The 20,700-nt window shown below is 41.3% G+C and overlaps 1 protein-coding gene across 1 annotated transcript in view; it reads left to right on the top strand.

The window, feature by feature from the left end:
* Positions 1-16,145, top strand: part of LOC128111916 (disks large homolog 1-like) — a 47,122-nt gene extending 30,977 nt beyond the window's left edge. The window contains exons 9-13 of the mRNA XM_052740459.1: positions 177-278; positions 521-693; positions 5,222-5,331; positions 10,897-10,988; positions 14,484-16,145. Coding sequence (XP_052596419.1) covers positions 177-278; positions 521-693; positions 5,222-5,331; positions 10,897-10,988; positions 14,484-14,590 — 584 coding nt within the window. The 3' untranslated portion in view covers positions 14,591-16,145. The remainder of the gene's footprint in view (positions 1-176; positions 279-520; positions 694-5,221; positions 5,332-10,896; positions 10,989-14,483) is intronic.
* Positions 16,146-20,700: the final 4,555 nt, after the last annotated feature.

Consider the following 20,700-nt stretch of genomic DNA (forward strand, 5'->3'; position numbering starts at 1 on the left):
TAAATTTGACTTGATCGACGTTGTAATTTTAATTTTAATAACATTTATTTACAAAACAGCATAATGTAGAGAAAGAATAAAGAAGAGATTCTTCAGAATGGTTTTCTTCTCTGCTGAAATAAAACACATTAGTGTTTGTTAAGTATTTATTCTTTTTGATGTGTTTATCTTTGTAGTTAATTATACTCGACCAGTCATTATATTGGGACCCATGAAAGACAGGGTAAATGATGATTTAATCTCAGAATTTCCCGACAAATTTGGATCCTGCGTCCCTCGTGAGTAACCCAAATTAAAACTGTTTTAGCACTTTCTGTCACTGTTTGGTAAAAATAAATGTAACTGCTGTAAAGGGCTATAGTTAATTGTTTTATTAATTATTCCTTCATCCTCAATATTACTTTCTCTTTTTTAGATTTAAAAGTATTGTGTTAAACTTTTTAAAAAGCAATGAATTAAGTAGATGTGTTTATTCTGTTTTAAAATATGAAACACTTCCCCAAGTTCTTTTTTATTGAAGATACAACTAGACCAAAGCGTGACTATGAGGTGGATGGAAGAGATTATCATTTTGTGACTTCAAGGGAACAGATGGAAAAGGACATCCAGGAACATAAGTTCATTGAAGCTGGCCAGTATAACAACCATCTGTATGGAACAAGCGTTCAGTCTGTGCGAGCAGTAGCGGAGAAGGTAAGTGCCAGAGCCACCCTGGTGTGGTTTCTAAGGAGTTTGTATGAAGAAATAGAAGATAGATGACATGGCCTTACTATCTGTTAGTGTTACTGCTGTAGCTAAGTAAAAATCTGAAAATAAGATGGTCACATGTATCTATCTGTAAAATAAAATAAAATCTTAAGGCCTCTTCTAGAGCCAGACCTTGTCCTGGCTAAAGTCAAGTAACCATGAGAAAAACTAAGATGTTAATTGTAGGTGCCAAAAAAGTCTCCAGAGTCTTCAAAGACAGCATAAAAATTCAAAAACAGTGTAACTGCAAGTTTTGGGGGTTTTGTTTTAGTTTGGTCTTGGTTTTGCTTTTTTTGTTTTGGTTTGTTTTTTATTATTATTGTTTTGGTTTGTTTTTCAAGACAAGGTTTCTGTGTAGCCCTGGCTGTCCTGGAACTCACTCTGTAGACTAGATTGGCCTTGAACTTGGAGCACTCGAGAAGCAGAGATTCACTTGCCTCTGCCTCCCAAGTGCTGGGGTTAAAGGTGCCCTGCAACAAGTAATTTTAAAATATTATCTAACATAGTCTGATAATATATTGACATTAGGTTAAAACAGTTTTTATAATGAAGTCAAGATGATGTACTAACTCTATCTTAAGGGTACTATACCATGACTGAGTCAATCTGTCCAATAAATTCAAGGTCAATCTGGCATTATCAAATCAGTCAGTAGGAAACATCACAGAAGAATTGTAACCTTGAAGCTGGGCTGGACTACGGTGACTTTCACGCCAACATCAGTGGTTAAGTAGTACCTGGTCTCAAAAAAAAAAAAAAAAAAAAAAAGTAACAATGGTAGGCTAATAACTAGTAGAGATAGGGAAAAATATAGGGAAAGTGGATAAAAAGTTGTATTTGATGAGTCCGGACTCAGTACATGTTGGTAAGCAAAGATAATTGAAAAGTGATTGAAAATCACCAATATCCATGAACTGGAGTTCTTTACACTTAATAAATGATGAAGTATCTATGAATTGATATGCAACATGAAGAAAGATCTATATTTTATCTTTTGGGGCTTAATAAATGATGTTTGGTTTGTTGGCGAACTGGAGTTCTTTACACTTAGTAAATGATGAAGTATCTATGAATTGATATGCAACATGAAGAAAGATCTATATTTTATCTTTTGGGGCTTGTTTGGTTTGTTGGTTTGGTTTGGTTTGGTTTTGGTTTTTAAAGACAGGATTTCTTTGTGTAGTCCTGGCTGTCCTAGGGATAGCTCTGTAGACCAGACTGGCCTCAAACTCACAGAGATCCTCCTGCCTCTACCTCTTGAGTGCTGGGATTAAGGGTGTGTGCCACCTCGCCCATCTTGATTTGATATTTGAAAAGAAGAAATAAGGAAACGAATCTACTCAGTTGTGTGAAAACACAGGAAGGACTAATCGGGACCTAATGAGGTTAGTTACTAGCACAGGGAGAGTAGTTGTGCACACTGGTAGGATTTGTTGGAGGAGGTGGAGGCAGTTCAGGCCAGCCTAGCTACACATTTTTATTTAAAAAAAAAGAAAGAAGAAAAAATAGGAGATGGATCGACGAGGCTAGGAGTGGCGTTTGAGTAAACATTTTGTATAATTTTGAAATTTAAAATTAGCATTTGATTGTCAAAGTAAATTAATAACTGCTCACAAAGCATAGGGTTAAATAAAATTAAGTATCCCGTGAAGGCATGAGCAATACATAAATGAAAAGGTGGAGGAGAAGCTTACTTGCTTGCAATGTCGGCTGCTAACAAGGTCAAGGCATGACACAGTAAGGAAGTCTTTCTGGAAAGAAAACCACATGGTAGTAATTCTTTCAGGCAAGAACATTAAGAGATGATTAAAACTTATCTTAAAATAATCACAGTAAGTGATGGTTTATAAGAAACAAGATTATTTACATACTGAAAAAGCGTCATCCCTGAAATTACTAGTTACAAAGACAAAGATAATTTTATTTTGGAGAAATTCTAAGCAGACAGAAGTTTGAATATCACATTGTCAGTAGAAATGAGAAAAATAGATATCTCATAAGAGTGGTATGCCTTCTAGAAATGTATAACTTGCCCTCTGATAGTCAAGAGGCAGACTGAGCCAAATTTAACCATATCCTGTGAAATGAATGATCCGTACTCTTCTAAAATGCCAAGATTGGGGTAGAGAGATGCTTCACTGGATGAAGTGCTTGTTAGTTAGAGGAAGACCTGTATTCCCTTCTCCAGCATTTGTGTGAAAGCCAGGCAAGTCGGGGGTGAGCAGGGTGGTGACAGACGAGTCCCTGGAGCTCACAGGCCAGCCAGTGTAGCCCAGGTTCAGTGAGAAAGCGTACCTTAAAAAGTAAGGTTAGGAGCTAGAACACCCAACTTTGGCCTCTGCCCTCCCCATCCCACATTCACACACGCGTGCAGCACACAAACCAGTTAATAAAATACCCAGATCTGGGGGGCTGGAGAGATGGCTCAGCGGTTGAGAGCACTGGCTGCTCTTCCAGAGGTCCTGAGTTCAATTCTCAGCAACCACATGGTGGCTCACAGCCATCTGTAATGAGGTCTGGCGCCCTGTTCTGGCCTGCAGACATGTGTGCAGACAGAACACTAAATACATAATTCTTAAATTAATAAATAAATCTTAAAAAAAAAAAAAAATACCCAGATCTGGAATGGCAAGTGCTGAGGGACTGTGCCCAACCGATGGCAACTCAGACATTGTAAGTAAATCCAATACCTCAACCAGCAGTTTTCTATTGCTTGTTCAATAAGGAACATTAGATGACCAGCTAGAATTATACTGTGATCATATAGTAGATGTCACTATCTGTGGGTAGTATTTCTGGAATTTATATGTCTATGTGAAGAGAGTGAAGCCAGTGTGTTAGTTTTCTGTCACAGTGAAGGGAAGCGGGGGAGGAAGCATTTGTTTTAGCTCATGTCTCTGAGGTTTCAGTCCATGGTGAGGAAGCAAAAGGAAGAGAGAGTAGAAATATACACAAATCCCTGCAGAATCCCTTCCAATGAGCTCCTTCCTCCCGCTAGGCCTCACTTCTAACTAGTCCATCGAGCTTGTCCATTGATTGTGTCATGAACCTAACACGGACTACAGAAACGGCTCAGCTGGCAAAGCACTCACCACATAAACATGAATACCTGACTTCAGACCTCGAGTACCACGAGAGGCAGAGCGTGTTGTGTGCACCTGTAGTCCCGCCCTGGGAACCGAAGACAGGAAGCTCCCCGGAAACCACTGGCAGCTAGTCCAGCTGAGCGACAAGCCTCAGGTTTAGGGAGACTCTGTCTCAGAACGGAAGGTGGAGAACAATTAGGGAAAACACGTGGTGTCGGGTCAGCTTCTGGCCTATACACATGCACATACACATAAAAGTAATAAAATTTAATGCTGTGAGTATATCATTTCCTGTTCTGTATGTTTGGAGTCTTTTACATATTAAATTAAATATTATTTCTTAACAGGAACTCTAACCTTTAAATTATAAGGTACTTTATGAGATTGAGGACCTAATTTTAAATATCACAAAAATTATTTAATTTTCATTTCCTATGTAACTAGAAATACTCATCTATAATAAAAATATAAATGACCTTTTGTGTCAGTGAACTTGTCGGAAAAGTTACATAAACCCAGAATTGGGTTTGCCAAATGGCAATTTATGGTATTTTCTAGTCCCCAATAAAATGAGGATTGAACGAACAGACTAATGGTAGTGAGGGGCTAGAGAGGTAGCTCAGTGGTTAAGCGTGTGTACTGCTCTCACAGAGAACCAGTTCCTGGCACTCACATAGGTAGCTCTCAACTGCCTATTATCCCTCCAGCTCTAGGGCATCCATTGTTCTCCTCTGGTCTCCTTGAGCACATACAGACGTGGACATAACACAAATAATTTTTAAAGAATAGTGGTAGTGAGGATTTACAGGTTTGAAAGAGTGTGAATTCTAGGATTTTTTTTCACCTTCTGTTGGTCATGCCATTTTATAAAATGAAGTTCATTAATGACCTTTGGAATTAATTGTATATTTTAACGTGTGTGTGTGTGTGTGTATGTGTGTGTGTGTGTACACGTGAGTACACACAGGTTCCAGTTGTGGCCAGAAGAGGGTCTTGGATCCCCTGAAGCTGGAATTTGGCCGGTGGCTGTAGGTTGCCCAACATGGGTGCCATGAACTAAACGCAGATCCTCTGCAGGAAGATCGTACACTTAGCGCCAAGCTCTCTCTCCACCCATTGAGTGGTTACTGCTTTATAAAAACGAGGGATGTGAGAACTGCATTTTAATTCTTTGAAATGGCTTTGAGAATGGGAAAGTAATTATTCATAATCATTGTTTTCTTCATTTAATTTTCCTTTTAAAATTTACTGATAAATGTCAATTTTACTTGATAAAAAGGATCTAAATGAAGCATAATTCAGATGGTGAGTTGTGGGGGACACTTACAATGTAATTGAAAAGATTTGGTCCACTTACTTAATTTTCTTCCTTATTGTCTCTATTTTAGGGCAAACATTGTATCCTTGATGTGTCCGGAAATGCCATAAAGAGATTGCAGATTGCTCAACTTTACCCAATATCTATTTTTATTAAACCCAAATCCATGGAAAATATCATGTAAGTGTAACGCCTATGGTGCTCCCTTTAACTGCAGCGTGCATCGCGCTGTCGCGTATAAAATGGAGAGAGCAGTGTTTACACCTGTCGTAGAGGGTGTCGTGAGGTTCAAGCAGCAGCAGCATCTTCATTCATAGTAGTAAACGGGCAGTGCAGCTGTATAATAACCATTAAAAAGATGAAGGATGGTGGCTCCTTACCTGACAGAAGGTGAGATGGTTCCATAAAGGCACTTTCCTCCAAGCCTGACGACCCAGTGCAATCCAGGACCCACAGAGCGGAAGGGAGGAAGGACTCCTGCACGTTGCTCTCTGACCCACATACAAGGACACACGTATTCCATACATACATAGAAAAATGTAATTCCATTGTTTAGTAGAATTAAGTAAAAAAGAAAAAGCACAAATAAAAACAAGGAGAAAAAAATAGTGTCAATGAACCTAAATATTCCGTTCATTAAAATACTGTACTTGACACCGATACTCACTAAATACTGTACTCAACATATGCAAGAACCACATTGATTTCAAACACACATGACAGTTACCAAACTGTCTGCTCAGGTACGATTTTCAAGTGATTGAAAACAAATATCCTCTGCCCACAGCAAAATTAATAAAAAATATAACTCAAATGCCTGTATATTAAAAACTGAGTATTATACTTCTGAATAAGTTAAAAAGGAAATTCCAGAAAAAGTGATAAATGTTTTGAACTACATATAAAATCCACCAGCTAGGGCTGTTGCATAGAGAAACCCTGTCTCAAAAAAGTAAAAAACAAAAGCCGGGTGGTGGTGGCGGCGGCGCACGCCTTTAATCCCAGCACTCGGGAGGCACAGCCAGGCGGATCTCTGTGAGTTCGAGGCCAGCCTGGGCTACCAAGTGAGTTCCAGGAAAGACGCAAAGCTACACAGAGAAACCCTGTCTCGAAAAACCAAAAAAAAAAAAAAAAAAAAAAAAAAAGTAAAAAACAAAAACAGCTAACAGTCTTTGGTGAAGGAGATTACACAGCCTATAAATGATATACTAGACGAAACCAAACATCAGGCGTGTTGTCAGGCACCATTCTCAGGACTGAGGTGCTTAGGGAGGCTGCTGACAATCCAGACCAGCCTGGGCTACGGAGTGAGAGAGATGCTGTTCCAAAGAGCATAAGAGAAGTTGGAAGCCATTAAATTCCAAGAAGGCAGAAGAGAAGTTATTGAAATAGGAAGTCAGCATACAACAGAGAAGATCGATGGAAAGATGGTCTTTGAAAATACAGTGAATATTAAGAATGACCAAGAAACACAGTCAAGCATTCCGGTGCTAACGCCAGAATGGGAAGGGGTCATCAGTGTACATCAGCAGTCGCTGCAGTTCGACACAGGCCCAATAGAAATCAGGCTGTGGACAGAGCACTGAAAGCACCTCCAGACGGTCAGTCGGTCGGCACACACTCAGCAGGAGACCGGCCTTACCCAGTGAAAGCCGTGGTGTCATATGTTACCACCTGCACATGTCAGAATAGCGAAAAGGGAAAAAGACAGTGCACGTCTTTGACAGATGTGGAGCATCTGAAAATGCCTCACAGTCTCTTGGTGGATCTACACTGATAAATTTACAGTAGCTTTGAAAGGTTGACATACGCTAATTTATGATTAGCCTAGAACTCTCATTCCTAGAAACATACAACAGAAATGCTTGCTTGTTTTAACCAAACATGCTTGCTTGCCAGCAAAAGTGCTATTCAAATAGCCAACACCTAGAAACTACCTAAATGACTACCACCAGCCGAATACATCAATTACATTTTCATGATGAAACATTTTGCAAAAATAAGCGTGAGCAGTCACCAGCTGTGTACAAATGCATAGAAGAATCTTAAATTTTAATAAAAGATCTCAAACTAAATGTTTGTGTGCTTTGAAATTCCAGGGTTAATCATCTCTTGCAAAACCAAATAAAACTTAGCTTTGAGGATGGCATTCTTGACTTCCAGAGCATTGGTAATGCTCTGCATTGGACCTGAGTACTCAGTGCACAGGTTTGTGACCATTTGTCAAGCTGTAGTATTTAAGATACTACACTTCCATGTTTTTAAAGTTACACTTCAAAAAGTGTTAACAAGAAAAGGACAAAAGGAAAGAAAATCTTACATGTTCTTACACCTAATAAAGTATAATAATAATAATCAAGCAGAGTTTATTCCTAGAATATAAGGCTGGTTTAAAATTTAAAAATCCAGCCGGGCAGTGGTGGTGCATGCCTTTAATCCCAGCACTCGGGAGGCAGAGACAGATGAATCTCTGAGTTCGAGGCCAGCCTAGTCTACAGAGAGAGTTCCAGGAAAGGTGCAAAGCTACACAGAGAAACCCTGTCTCAAAAAACCTAGATAGATAGATAGATAGATAGATAGGTAGGTGGGTGGGTGGGTGGGTGGGTGGATGGATGGATGGATGGATGGATATAGAGAGAGAGAGAGAGAGTATAAAAATCCATCAGAGCACTAAAGGTCCAGCGTAGAGTGCTTGTCCACCATAAACAAAGCCTGGGGTGGGGGTGGCAGGATCACCCAAGAGGATCTCCAAATAGTGATGGATTATGGCAGGATCTTTCTGTTTGGCCTATTTTGGAACTTTGAAATCTTTTGAAGCCTTACAGCTCCCTAGCGTTGGTTTAAAAGGTTAATTTTAGCTCTCAGCATGGTGTCAGCGCCCCATTCCTTTATTTTTAGCCCCATAGCAAGCAGCCATGCATGCATTTCTTCAGCAATCTACATGCAATTTGTAGGCACCAAGGACACAACAGAGACCCTGTCTTCGTGGATGAGGAACTGCCAGCTAAATGATTGCTGTGTCTGACTTAGAAGTACAGTAAGCCACCCCTGGTTATTAAGTAATTTTCAAAGACTGGAAGCCTCAGTGCCTTTCCACAGACCTGCCCCTGCTCCTTGACCGTTGTCTTTTTTTTTTTTTTTTTGGTATCCAGCCCAGGACATTTGAAAGTAGTCACATATATGGGTCTAACTTAGAGATATATTGTACATGACCATAGAATGGCACAGTCTCAGAGAGTACCTGAGAAAAGTTTATCAGGCTGCCTCAGCACACAAACACTCTACAGCAGCAGATAACTGAATAAAAAAATTTTAAATAAAACAGCAAAAATGAGTGTCCAGAGTTACTGAATCATAAGATTCAAATGTAATGTTTAAACAAAAACAAAAAGGTATACAAAGGGGGCTGAAGAGATGGTTTAGCAGTTAAGAGCACTGGCTGTTCTTCCAGAGGACCCAAGTTCAATTCCCAGCAGCCACATAGTTTCTCACAACCATCTGTAATGAGATCTGGTGCAGACAGGACACTGTATACATAATAAATAAATCTTTTTTTAAAAAGTGTACAAAAGTATAGCAAAGAATGATCCTTTCAAAGGAAAAAATAAAATAAATTCCCTGAGACAGACCAGATGTCAAACTCACTACAGACTGTAAAATGACTTTATTACAATACATGATTTTTAAATAAAAAACTATGGGTTTCCATATAACATTCTCATGCATATATATCATTCAGTGCTCATACTCGCCTGTGTTCGCCTCTGTTGTCCCCCTCTTTGTCCCCATAGTATTCTTTCTGCTCTTATGTTATATGATATTTATAACACCTTAAAGATACATAAAAGACAAGGTCAAAGTCACGAAAAGTCTGTCTGGGCAAATTGAAAATATCAGTACGAAAATGTGAAGTTCTGGGGAGCTGGCGATTGCTCACCCTGTAAGAGCACGTACTACTCTTGGAGAGGATCCAACTTAGCTTCCCAGGACCCACTGTAGGCAGCTTACAACAGCCTGTAGCTCCAGCTCTGGGGGACCCAGCATCCTCTTCTGGCTTCACAGACAATGCACCCATGCGCACATACCCATACAGCAACACAAAGACACATAATTGAAAGTAAGATCTTTCCCTTTTATTTCAGTTCTGAGAATGAAAAAAAAAATCAAAAACAAAAAACCCAGTTACTAAAGTAAATGGAAGGATTCAGGTAAATTTGAACAGACAGGAGACTCATCAAACTTAGGATGGAACAATGGAAATTATCAAGTCTGAGGACCAACTAGAAACATTAGAAAAAATTAACAGAGCTTCAAGGAACTGGGAGACGGCATCAGATAGACCTACATGCATTATGAATCCAAAAATGGGAGCAGGAAACAGATTATTTGAAGAAACTTCCAAGATTTTATTTTAAAATGAATATAAATGTCCAAGATGTTGAGTAAAGTTCAAGCAAAAGAAATGAGGTGCCCTGAGAGGCACATTACAGTCAGACTGTTGGAAGACAGTGTTGTACACAACATGAGTGATGACATTGCATCCAAGAGATTTTCCAGTAAGATTGTCAGCAGAGTTCTTGTCAGAAACTTGAAGTCCGAAGGCAGTGAATCGATGCATCAAAAACACGGAAGAAAGAGAGCCTGTCAATCAAGAATCCTACACCCAGCAAGAGTAGGGGAAGGGCCAGTGATCCAGCCCAGCAAGGAGATGAGCTTGCTGCATAAGCCTGGTGTGCATTCAATCCCTGAAACCCATGTGAAGGTGAGGAGAGAAACTACCACAAAGTTGTCCTCACCTCCACATGGATGCCATGGTATGTATGCCCATGTACCATGACACATAGAATAATAAAATTCTTCTTAAATGAGGAAGTCAAGATGTTCTCAGATAAACCAAAGCAGAAGTTGATCACCATTATACCTACCCTACAAGAAGTGTCTAGGGAACTCTGATGCCTGATTGAAATTCTGAATCCTGATTGAAAGAACATTGTACCATAGCCACACGAAATACTCTTCTTCATGCTGAGATACCAAAGGCTTCCTGTCACAAGTGGGACCAAATCCCTTCCTGCATACCCATCATGCCGCTGCAAGAAGATTTAGGATTGGCTTACTACTTCTGTCCACACACACCCAGATTATTTTGAAATAAATGTCATGTGTCATTTCATATATTTGAAGAGTAATTACTGAATTAGAAGCATTTCCACTGCGAATGTGGCATTTAACTACTATTTTTAATATCATATAGTCAGATTTCCTTATGTCATATGTTTACAGTTTTTCCCTCTAACCAAGTTCTAAGTAAGTTTTACTCAGGACAGATGATTAAACTTGTAGTACACAAGTCTTCCTCCCTTTTCTTCTCTCTCATTCCACTACACTTTAAGCAGCGAAGAAGCTAGGTTATTTTACTGTTTCCTCAAGCTGTATTTTCTGGTTGTGCTGTTTGGTGTGTTCATTTACAGTCTGTGAGTTGGTATATAGGCCTATGGATCACGTACCATGACATGCACTGTGAGACTTGTCCGAGGTGAGTGCACTGGCTGCCTTGAGCTGGTGTAGAAAGCGCTGCAGCCCTCTTCCCACTGTGTGTTGGGCAGCAGGCCTGTGGCTGTAGCTGTTCTTAGTGACGGCTACGGTTTGCCAGAGTTGAACTCCCATTATTTTATGTCTTCTCTCATCTTTTTTCAAAGAGTATTACAATATGGTAATCACCAATTTCTAAATTTGTTTGCATAGGGAAATGAATAAGCGCCTAACAGAAGAACAAGCCAGAAAAACATTTGAGAGAGCCATGAAGTTGGAACAGGAATTCACTGAACATTTTACAGGTTGGAACCATGTGTGACAGTGCCCTTTATGAGAGAATTTTGCTCTATCCACATTTACTCGTAGTAACTAATCCTGTAGTTTTCAAAGTAAACTACAAGATCTGTGGGTTTTATCCCACAGAATACTCAAAAGTTAGCCTAGCTGGGAATGGGGAGCCTTAAGATGTCGTGTTCCTATGGTGTGCGTGCAGGAAGAATTCATAATCGACCAGAGGAAACTAGATTTAATTTCACTGCTTCTGTGAAGCCTCGGCCTTCTCTCTTACCCTTTGTAAATTTTGATCTATTCTCCCTGGGCTTACTGAGATAGAACTTACAGAATTCAGAGGTATTCAGGTGTACAGTGTAATATCATATACTTTGTGAGTTGATTTCCACAGTCATGGTAGTACATACATCAGCACAGTTTCTGGTGTGTGGTGTGTGTTGGTGAGGTCACTTGAGGTCTGCTTTGGCTGATGTAGTCACCATGCTGTACATCAGATACAGAAATTGTCTTTGGAGGGTCTTGTTTTTCCCAGTGCTGTGGCCATAGGGCCACATGTCCTCCTGAAAAGAGAAATGTGTATCCTTTGATCAGTTTTCTTCTCCTCCCCCACTCCCAGTCTCAGGGAGCCGTTACTGTACTCATCTAGGAATTCAGATTAGATTCCACAGGTAAATGAGGCCATGGAAAATGGATTTTTGTGTGTCTTGTTTAATTTAGTGTAGTGTCTTGTATATTCGCTCATGTTATCAAAAATGATAGGACTCCTTTTTATGCTGACTACCATTTTCATCATATATATATTTAGATGCCCCGTATTTTCTTTGTTGACAAGTGTATAGGTGGTTTTCATTATTTTGTCTATTGTGAATGTTGAGGTTAATGAAGAATTGCAGGTGTTTCTTTGATACACTGATTTCTTTTTATTTGGGTATATACCCAGAAATGAGATTGTTGGATCATGTGTCTTAGTGTGTTTTCTGCTACAGTAACAGTATACAGTAGAATGGGTATGAGCAATAATGTTTTAGCTGACAGTTGGGAGGACTGGGAATTCAAGCATGAAAGGGATTACAGTTTGTGAGTGCCTCTGTACTGTCTGACCTACAGAAGGACAGCCAGCACACACAGGCTACTAGAGGGCTAGAGGGACTATGAACAACCCCACTGTGGCAGCAACTAGCCCACTGCTGGTACAACAGCTTAGACTTGGCTAGAAAAGAGAGGATCTGGCTGGGTGGCCCAAGGTGGCCCTGAACTCCTGGACTCAAGTGACTCTTTACATTTGCTGCCTGAGTAGCTAGGACCACGACACACAGTACCTCGAAGACCTCATTTAAACTAATGATCACATGAGTTCCAGTAAGTGCTCTGACATCATAAGCCATGTGCTGAAGGCAGAGGGGGTCTGTTTTTTTTTTTAATTTCAGACTTAGAAACCATACGAATATTAGCATAAGAACAGCTCGTGCCCTTTACCCATATTTTCCAAATGTTATCATTTTATCTCTAAAACAGGGGAGTAAGTTACAAATAGATGTCCTTTACTTCTAAATATGTCAATATTTCAAAAAAAAAAGACATTTGAATGTTTGCTTATATCCCTCATATAATGAGAATGCTGCTAATCAAACTCAGGAAATTTAACATTGATAATCTTACCTTTTAATACAGACTTTCCCCAGATATTAGCAGTGTTAGAGTGAAATGACAAAAAAAAATTTTCAGGATCCAATCCAGGAGCATGTATATTGGATCTACTTTAATCTAGAACTACCCATTAGCCTTTATTTATTAGTCAGTCATAACCTTGACATGCTTTCCGAGTGAAAGCCAGTGGGAAGCTTGTGATCTCCCCAGATGTGGGATCTGAGTTTGGAGCACGCCTGTCAAAGAAGCGACACTGTGAGCCTCTGCAGCATGCAGTCTTGGGATGCCATCCTGGACTGTTCCTAGTGGTGGTGGTGTCAGTGGTAATGGCTGAGGTGTCTGTGGCCTTGACCTCTTGCTTTTCCAACCCAGGAGAACCACAACTTACCCAGTAAACAAAGTGTGTGTGTTTCCCAAGGCATACCTCAGCAGCTGCCCTTCACTGCTCGCCACTGTGGCCTGCCCTGTGAAGCATTGTGAGCCAGTCAAGATGAAGCTGGTGTTTGCCAAATGTCTGTGTCTCTGCAGATATTAAAGGATACCTCTGTGTAGCTCAGAATGTGAACTTCTATCACAAAACTGATACTTGCAAACATTATAAAACTTAAAACTTTTGATTACTCCAACAGTCTTCACTACGTAGAAGCTCTTCTTTTGCACATAGATGTTCCTCCTTATGGTACACTTAACCTCATTCACCAGCCAGACAGTGTTACCTAACATCTCATCTCCATTTGGCATTTTATTCCAGATGTCTCAGGCCATCAGAAACTAGACATTATGGTTTCCATACACCTGCTCACACTTAGTGCTAGCCCATGTGGGCCTCACATTTACAGACCTGCCTGGGCCTTCTGAGTGCTGGATTAGTCTCTGTAAGCCACCCACCTGGCTCCATGGAGTCCTCTTTAGTTTCATTAACTCACCTTTGAGCCTTACAGACTAGAGGCTCCAAGTACCCACATAATTAGTTCTTAGTAATCACTGCCATTTTTGTTCTTGTTACTGTTTGTGATTTTTTTTTGTTTTGTTTGATTTTTCGAGGCAGGGTTTCTCTGTGTAGCTTTGGCGCCTGTCCTGGAACTCACTCTGTAGACCAGGCTGGCCTCACAGAGATCCACCTGGCTCTGCCTCCCGAGTGCTGGGATTAAAGGTGTGCACCACCACTGCCCAGCTCTGTTTGTGATTCTTGAGACAGGATTTAGTTGTGTAGCCCCTGCTGACCTAGAATTTATAATCCCCCTGCCTCTGCCTTTCAAGTCGTGAAATTACAGGTGTGCACCATAATACATGCCTGTGTTGCCACTTTTTATTCACACGTTATTTCTTAATATTGATTTTAATAGTTTCTAACTACAAGACCCCAAGTTATGTATATCAGTCCACCTACACCCAGCACCTGTCTCACTTCATACTTCAGCAGAGTACACAATTCAGTCAGCTGTCTTTCCCTACTATCCTACCCCGCCACCATAAGATAACGAGGCTGTGCTTGCTCTCTGTAGTTCCCACAAAAGTTGAGGAAATCATAAATCAGAGATAGAGCATGTGGTTAGCTTGTGCGAGGCCCTGGTTCAGGCTCCAGCACCATCAGATGAGTGGGTGAGTGCGCTAATACAAGCTCAGATGATAGCAACTAAACAAAACAAAAGGTAAAGGAGGATGGCCACGTCTCATCTTTGGTCCCTGTGTGTGTGTGCTGTACACGTAGTGAAATTAGCTGAATGACCAGTTGTTGCCAAGCAAGTAGGAGATCCTTGTGTACAACTGCTTCCAAGGTTTGCCTTCTCCCAGTCCACAGTACTGTTGATGGCAAAGAAAGACAACTCACGGACCCTTGGGACTTTCTGTCGTTACAGCCATTGTACAGGGAGACACGCTGGAGGACATCTACAACCAGGTGAAGCTGGTCATAGAAGAGCAGTCTGGTCCTTATATCTGGGTCCCAGCAAAAGAGAAATTATGAAGATGGCTTTCCTGTTCCTTTCCCACGGTCTCGTTTCTCTCCCCTGTCCTGGAGTCTCTTGAGTCTCCTCTCACACTGACTCAGACCCCTCACGGTTGGCACCTGTGCCCGTTATTGACATCCAGTGTCTCCTTCATGTTGCATCATTGTATTATTCTGTGTTACTCTCGGGGTCCGGCCATTCTTCAGACTGAAGAGGAGTGGCCGGACCAGCTATCAAGGGTTTGGGGAGATGCAAAATTGTGAAATTCCTTAATGTTTAAGGGAAAGTTAACTTTCAGAGATTTTCAGAAAAGCTTTATATGCATTCTTTTCCAGTTTCAGTACAAACGAAGGAAAGGTGGTTTTCACCAGTGACTCAGTGGACCGTGAGCAACAGTGCACGCTTATTTAATAGCATGGTTTGGCCGGCGTCATAGCTCTCAAGTTCTTTCCTCAGTTGACTTCTGGTATTAAAGTAATTATTTCACTAAAGACAAGAAAGATAGGGGTTTTATTTCAAAATGAATGTCTGAGTTAACTCATAATTTCAGGAGGGCTATTTGTTATTCATGAGAGGTCTTTATCATGTGAGCCCTCCCCTAGTCCACTTGCTAGGAAGAACAGTGGTGTGTGCTGTAGTCAGCGTGGGCAGCACTGGTTAGTGTTGTCCATACATTTCCTCATTACAGCTCTGTTGAGGGGTTCAGGGGCTCACCTTTCCACAGACAAGAAAGTTAATGTGGAGCTGTGATAATCATGTCAGTGGGAAGGTGTCCAGTTCATAGCCTGAAATTTTAATGTATGCTTAGGGAGGGGGGCAGATTTTAATGACTATTTTACCCACAATAACTGCCTATTTTGTTATAATAAAATATATATAAATATATATAAAACTTTCTTTAACTAAACTCTGTAACTATGGGAATTATTTTCTTTACATAGTTGCACACACAAACATATATATATATTTAAAATATATTTTTCTTTTGCCACCTACTTCTAACTTTTTGTTTGGTTTTTAAATTAAGTATTAATTGATGAGACTATCTTCCTTAATCATGTGAACTGAAAGCAAGTGTATGGTGGTGGTGAGGAAAACCTAGAAAACTAGACTGCAGGTAGACGTGTGAGCATGTTCTCCTCCTTCCTACAGAAGTTCCAGAGGATTCCTAGGTTTCCTGTCAGTGTTGTGTGCCTGTCGTGGAGTTTGATTTGGGTCCTCCGCCTTTCCTTTTAGTTCTCTCTCCTTAGTAGACGAACAAGCTCCACTCTGGAGATTTCCCAGACATCATCTTGTGTAGCTGCGCTGTACTAGAATTGCACAGGTCTTTACAGCAAACTTGTTAAATTTTAGTGAGAGGCCGAATGCCTTCAGAAATCGGTCTCTCTAGTTCATTATTATCATCATTTGGCTTCCCATTGCTCTTTGGAATTGTTTATTCAATATGTGGTTTTTTGGCAACCTTGTTAAAATTTCTTAAATGAGTACTGGTTTGTAAAAAAAATTACCAACATTATCCATTCCATTTATGAGAAAGAGGAGAACAGCTAATAAACTTTATTGTAAAATCCATATATCAAATGTGTCTTGAATTTTTGGAGGGGTTTTTGTGTTTTGTTTTGTTAAATCAGACTCATTTACCACATTACAAGTTAAAAGACAGGAGGCAGTATGTGTAATTCTTACACTAGATACGGTAGATTGTTCCAAACAAACGCTCACGAAGAAAAGTGAACGATAGCCTGGCGGTGGTGGCGCACGCCTTTATCCCAGCACTCGGGAGGCAGAGGCAGGCAGGTCTCTGTGAGTTCGAGGCCAGCCTGGTCTATAGAGCGAGATCCAGGAAAGGTGCAAAACTACACAGAGAAACCCTGTCTCGAAAAACCAAAAAAGAAAAGTGAAAGATGTTGAGAGCCCCAAAAACCACCTTACAACAAGCGAGGTCCAGCATAAGCCATTTGAAGTGTGCAGTAAGTGGTCACACTCTGAAGAACAGGAAGAGTGTCTCGTGTTCTGAACATTGTATTTGGTTTCTTTCCAGACGTCTGCGGAGCAGAATTGATGGTCGGGTAGCTTGATCTACTGAGACCTTGGGGAGCAGGTGCCGGTATGGTAGAGTTCCTCACTGATTTTCCACAATTCTGTAAACCAGTAGTAGTGGTAATCCACCAGGACTGGGGGGAGCAGCAGAGAGGAATGAGGGCTGGAGTGAAATCACTGGATCGAATGGCTAGCTCTGGTTTCCCATGAAACCCTGCCTTGGGAGGAGACTGTTAGAAGAAGACTGCCAACATCAGCCTCTGATCTCCACAGCCACAGGTGCTTCCACACCCATTCACAATCACCCGTGCACACAAAATCATGGTGCATTGAAAGAATTCCAATTCAATATATGCATTCACCTTTCTTTAAAAAGTCACACCATGGGGCTGGAGAGATGGCTCAGTAGTTAAGAGCACTGGCTGCTCTTCCAGAGGACCTGGGTTCAGTATCCAGTATCACATGACAGCTCACAACTGTAACTCCAGTTCCAGGGGATCTGACACACTCTCTCTCTCTCTCTCTCTCTCTCTCTCTCTCTCTCTGTCTCTCTCTCACACACACACACACACACACACACACACACACACACACATACAGGCAAAACGCCAATGAACATAAAAATAGTTTTAAAAACTATTATACAAAGAGGTCATACCATGGCTGGCACGAAATAAAAGCACTTTAAATGTGACTGTGAGGGCCATTTGCTTCCTTTCTTGTTGCCCGTCTTGGTATCTAAGGAGAGAACTGATCCATGGTACAGGAAAATCTGGATGCCCAAGTCCCAAGAAAGTGATACTGTATTTGTGTACAACTCATACACAGCTTCTCAAGTACTCAGGTCGTCTGGGTCACTCGGAGCACCTAGCTCTGATCCTGCTTTGGTATCCACAGGGGTCCTGGAGCTAATTCCAAAAGATACCTGTGGTCAGAGTAACAAACTTAAAAATCAGCCATCCTGCTAGAAACCCATGGAGAGACAGAAGTCTGGTTTTTCCTTGTTTTTTCAGAAAACCTGGTTTTTTGAACTCCAAATGGTTCTACCTTGTTTTCCATAAAAATCAGTTACCTGATTTCTTTGTGTAGTAACCTATGGACTTTAAATCTACTACATGATTTATAGAAATAAGACTCGCTCTCTTTCTGCACTCTCTCCCTCTTCCTCCCCCCCCCCCTTTCCCCCAGTAAAGCTCTAGAAAGGTTAAAAACAAAAAGAAGACTCAAGTGCAATGTCTTTAAGGATCCTTTTGTCAGCTGGCTCCATACAGTAACCTGAAAGTACAGTTTGCAGACAGCACGTGGTCCTCAGCTGTCCCCTCATGTGACTTCTCACGAGTTTTGACTTTGTTTTATCCTTTAGATTGGCTCTGGACTAACCCTTAGGGATCTTGTCACAGCACAGACATTTATACATACCCACCTCTCCTCCAAACAGTGAATGGTTAGTGGTGGGTTTTTGTTTGAACAGCTTGTACTGATGGTTGAATTCTTTTTTTTTTTTTTTTTTTTTTGGTTTTTCGAGACAGGGTTTCTCTGTGTAGCTTTGCGCCTTTCCTGGAACTCACTTGGTAGTCCAGGCTGGCCTCGAACTCACAGAGATCCGCCTGGCTCTGCCTCCCGAGTGCTGGGATTAAAGGCGTGCGCCACCACCGCCCGGCTGATGGTTGAATTCTTTAAAAATATATGGAATATGAACAAAAATATCACAGATCTATTACCGTGTAAGTTAATATACACTGTTTCTTAATGTAAAAAACTTGGAAATCAAGCTGGGCGGTGGTGGCGCATGCCTTTAATCCCAGCACTCGGGAGGATCGCTTGAGTTTGAGGCCAACCTGGTCTACAGCAAGAGATCCAGGACAGGCACCAAAACTACAGAGAGAAACCCTGTCTCAAAAAAAAAAAAAAAGAAAACCTTGGAAATGAGCACACAGAACAATTACCATGTGAAAGTTGCTAATGAGTGCATGATGGCAACTTTCTCTAGGGAAGATGAGTGACCTAATCTGTCTTCAGTGTCTAAAATTAGACTCTCTTACTTCCCAGATGGAGCAGCTACAGCAGCGCATGAACGCTCCATATGTCCCACAGTATGAGTCTCTACAAAAAGATTTTCTAAATCTTGTGAGTCGTTTAATCAAAAATACCTACTTCCCTGGTGGTATTTAAGACCAGAAGAGATGGTTTTCTGAGTATAGCTCCGTTTCTCTGAACATTCAATGCTTGGTTCAGGTCTGCTTTACCTGACACCACTACTCATCACTTCTCTCCCTGTGGCTAACAGTGGCTGTGTCCTAGGATGCTCTTTCAGCCACCTAAACGTCAACACTGGTGCTTTTGACATATCACCGAATACTTTTTTGTTTTGTTTTTGTTTTTGTTTCTCCGTATAGTTTTGGTGCCTGTCCTGGCTCTCGCTCTGTAGCCCAGGCTGGCCTCAGACTTGCAGAGATCTGCCTGGCTCTGCCTCCCAAGTGCTGGGATTAAAAGCATTCGCCACCACCGCCCGGCTTCAGTCACCAAATACTTTTAATTCCTCCCAAACATCACACCTTTCTTACTGACGTCACTCTGATCCAGGTCCCTTCTCAGCTCCCAGGAAGTTGTTGCAATGGTCCTTTAAATCATCAGGGATTCACAAACCCTGCCCTGTCTGATTCAACTACTACCAGATGACTTGTCTTAAGTGCAGCTTGAACCATGTCTCTGCTCAGTGGCCTCCATCAGTCCCTAATCCACACTAATACATCTGCCTATATGGTCCCTAGAATGGAGTATGTATGCAGAGTCAGCCACCACCTACCACTACCTCCCTGGCCATACCTTTTATGTATACTCTGCTGAACATGTCGAGGCTGTCATGCAAATCACTACATCTCAAACATCACCGCCCCAGCAAAGCCCTGCTTTTCTTCATGGCTGAACCTAAGTTCTCCCACAAGGAGGCTTCTTTTATTTATTACATATACAGTGTTCTGTCTGCGTGTATGCCTGTATGCCAGAAGAGGGCACCAGATCTCATTATAGATGGTTGTGAGTCACCATGTGGTTGCTGGGAATTGAACTCAGGACCTCTGGAAGAATAGCCAGTGCTCTTAACCTCTGAGCCATCTCTCCAGTCCATCACAAGAGGCTTCTTCATGGCAGCCTTTGCCCTCTGAACTCCACAGTCCCCATACTCATTTAACAATGTAACTTGGTGCCTCTTCTCCCTTTTTAGGGCCCTTGTCCCTTGCCCTCCTCTCCCCAGGCAAGTATCTAGAGTAGGGAATCAGTGCAAGTTTGGAACCCCACAGCCCAGTCCTCACTGCTGTGGCGTTCTGTCTAAAATGGCCTGTGTAACTGTTGGGGTAACTTCATCTGCAGATTGGGAGGAGGGTGGGAAAGGTAGCAGGTGATAAAAAAGTCTGACTTTAAATCTCTAAGGCACCCAATGTTTTGAAATATTTGTGGTATAATTCTTCCTGATCTTGCTTTGTGACTTTTCTTTTTGTATTAATGTGATCTTCTTGTGGGTAGATGTTTTCGTCCTCCATCAGCTGATGCCTCCTGGGAAGAAACTGAGGGTATGAAAAATCGCATGGCAAACCACTTACAGTCTTACTGAATTTCACTTTCTACCCTTGCCTTCTTTTATACTGGTTTTTGCCCAGATTGAAACATTATTTTTCAGTAAAATTGATAATTCTCTAGTGGCTTTAAAACTTACCAAAATGTTTTAATCTTTGTAATCCTACAAATTGCAAATTGAAAACCTATATTTATAGTAGAATTTTCAGAAAAAAGAAAAACTTCTTTGGCTCAGTAATAAATAGTAAAGTGGGCTCAAGAATAAAGGAACTTCCTTTTTAGTCAGTATGAGTATGATGTGTAGACAGAGTGTGCCACAGCACATGCGTGGACATCAGAGGGCAACACTGGTCATGTCCCTTCTCTCCTCCATCTTTATGTGGGTCCCAGGGATCACATGGCAGGCACTTTACCCACCGGGCCTTCACCAGCCCCAGTGACTTCTTTGTGGGTCTGACCCTCCTGGACCCCTTTCCATCTGTGTTAACTGACCATGCCTGTAATAGACCCCTGG

This window comes from Peromyscus californicus, unplaced genomic scaffold, assembly GCF_007827085.1.
Source record: "Peromyscus californicus insignis strain IS unplaced genomic scaffold, ASM782708v3 Scaffold_16__1_contigs__length_79575227, whole genome shotgun sequence".
Lineage (NCBI taxonomy): Eukaryota > Metazoa > Chordata > Mammalia > Rodentia > Cricetidae > Peromyscus > Peromyscus californicus.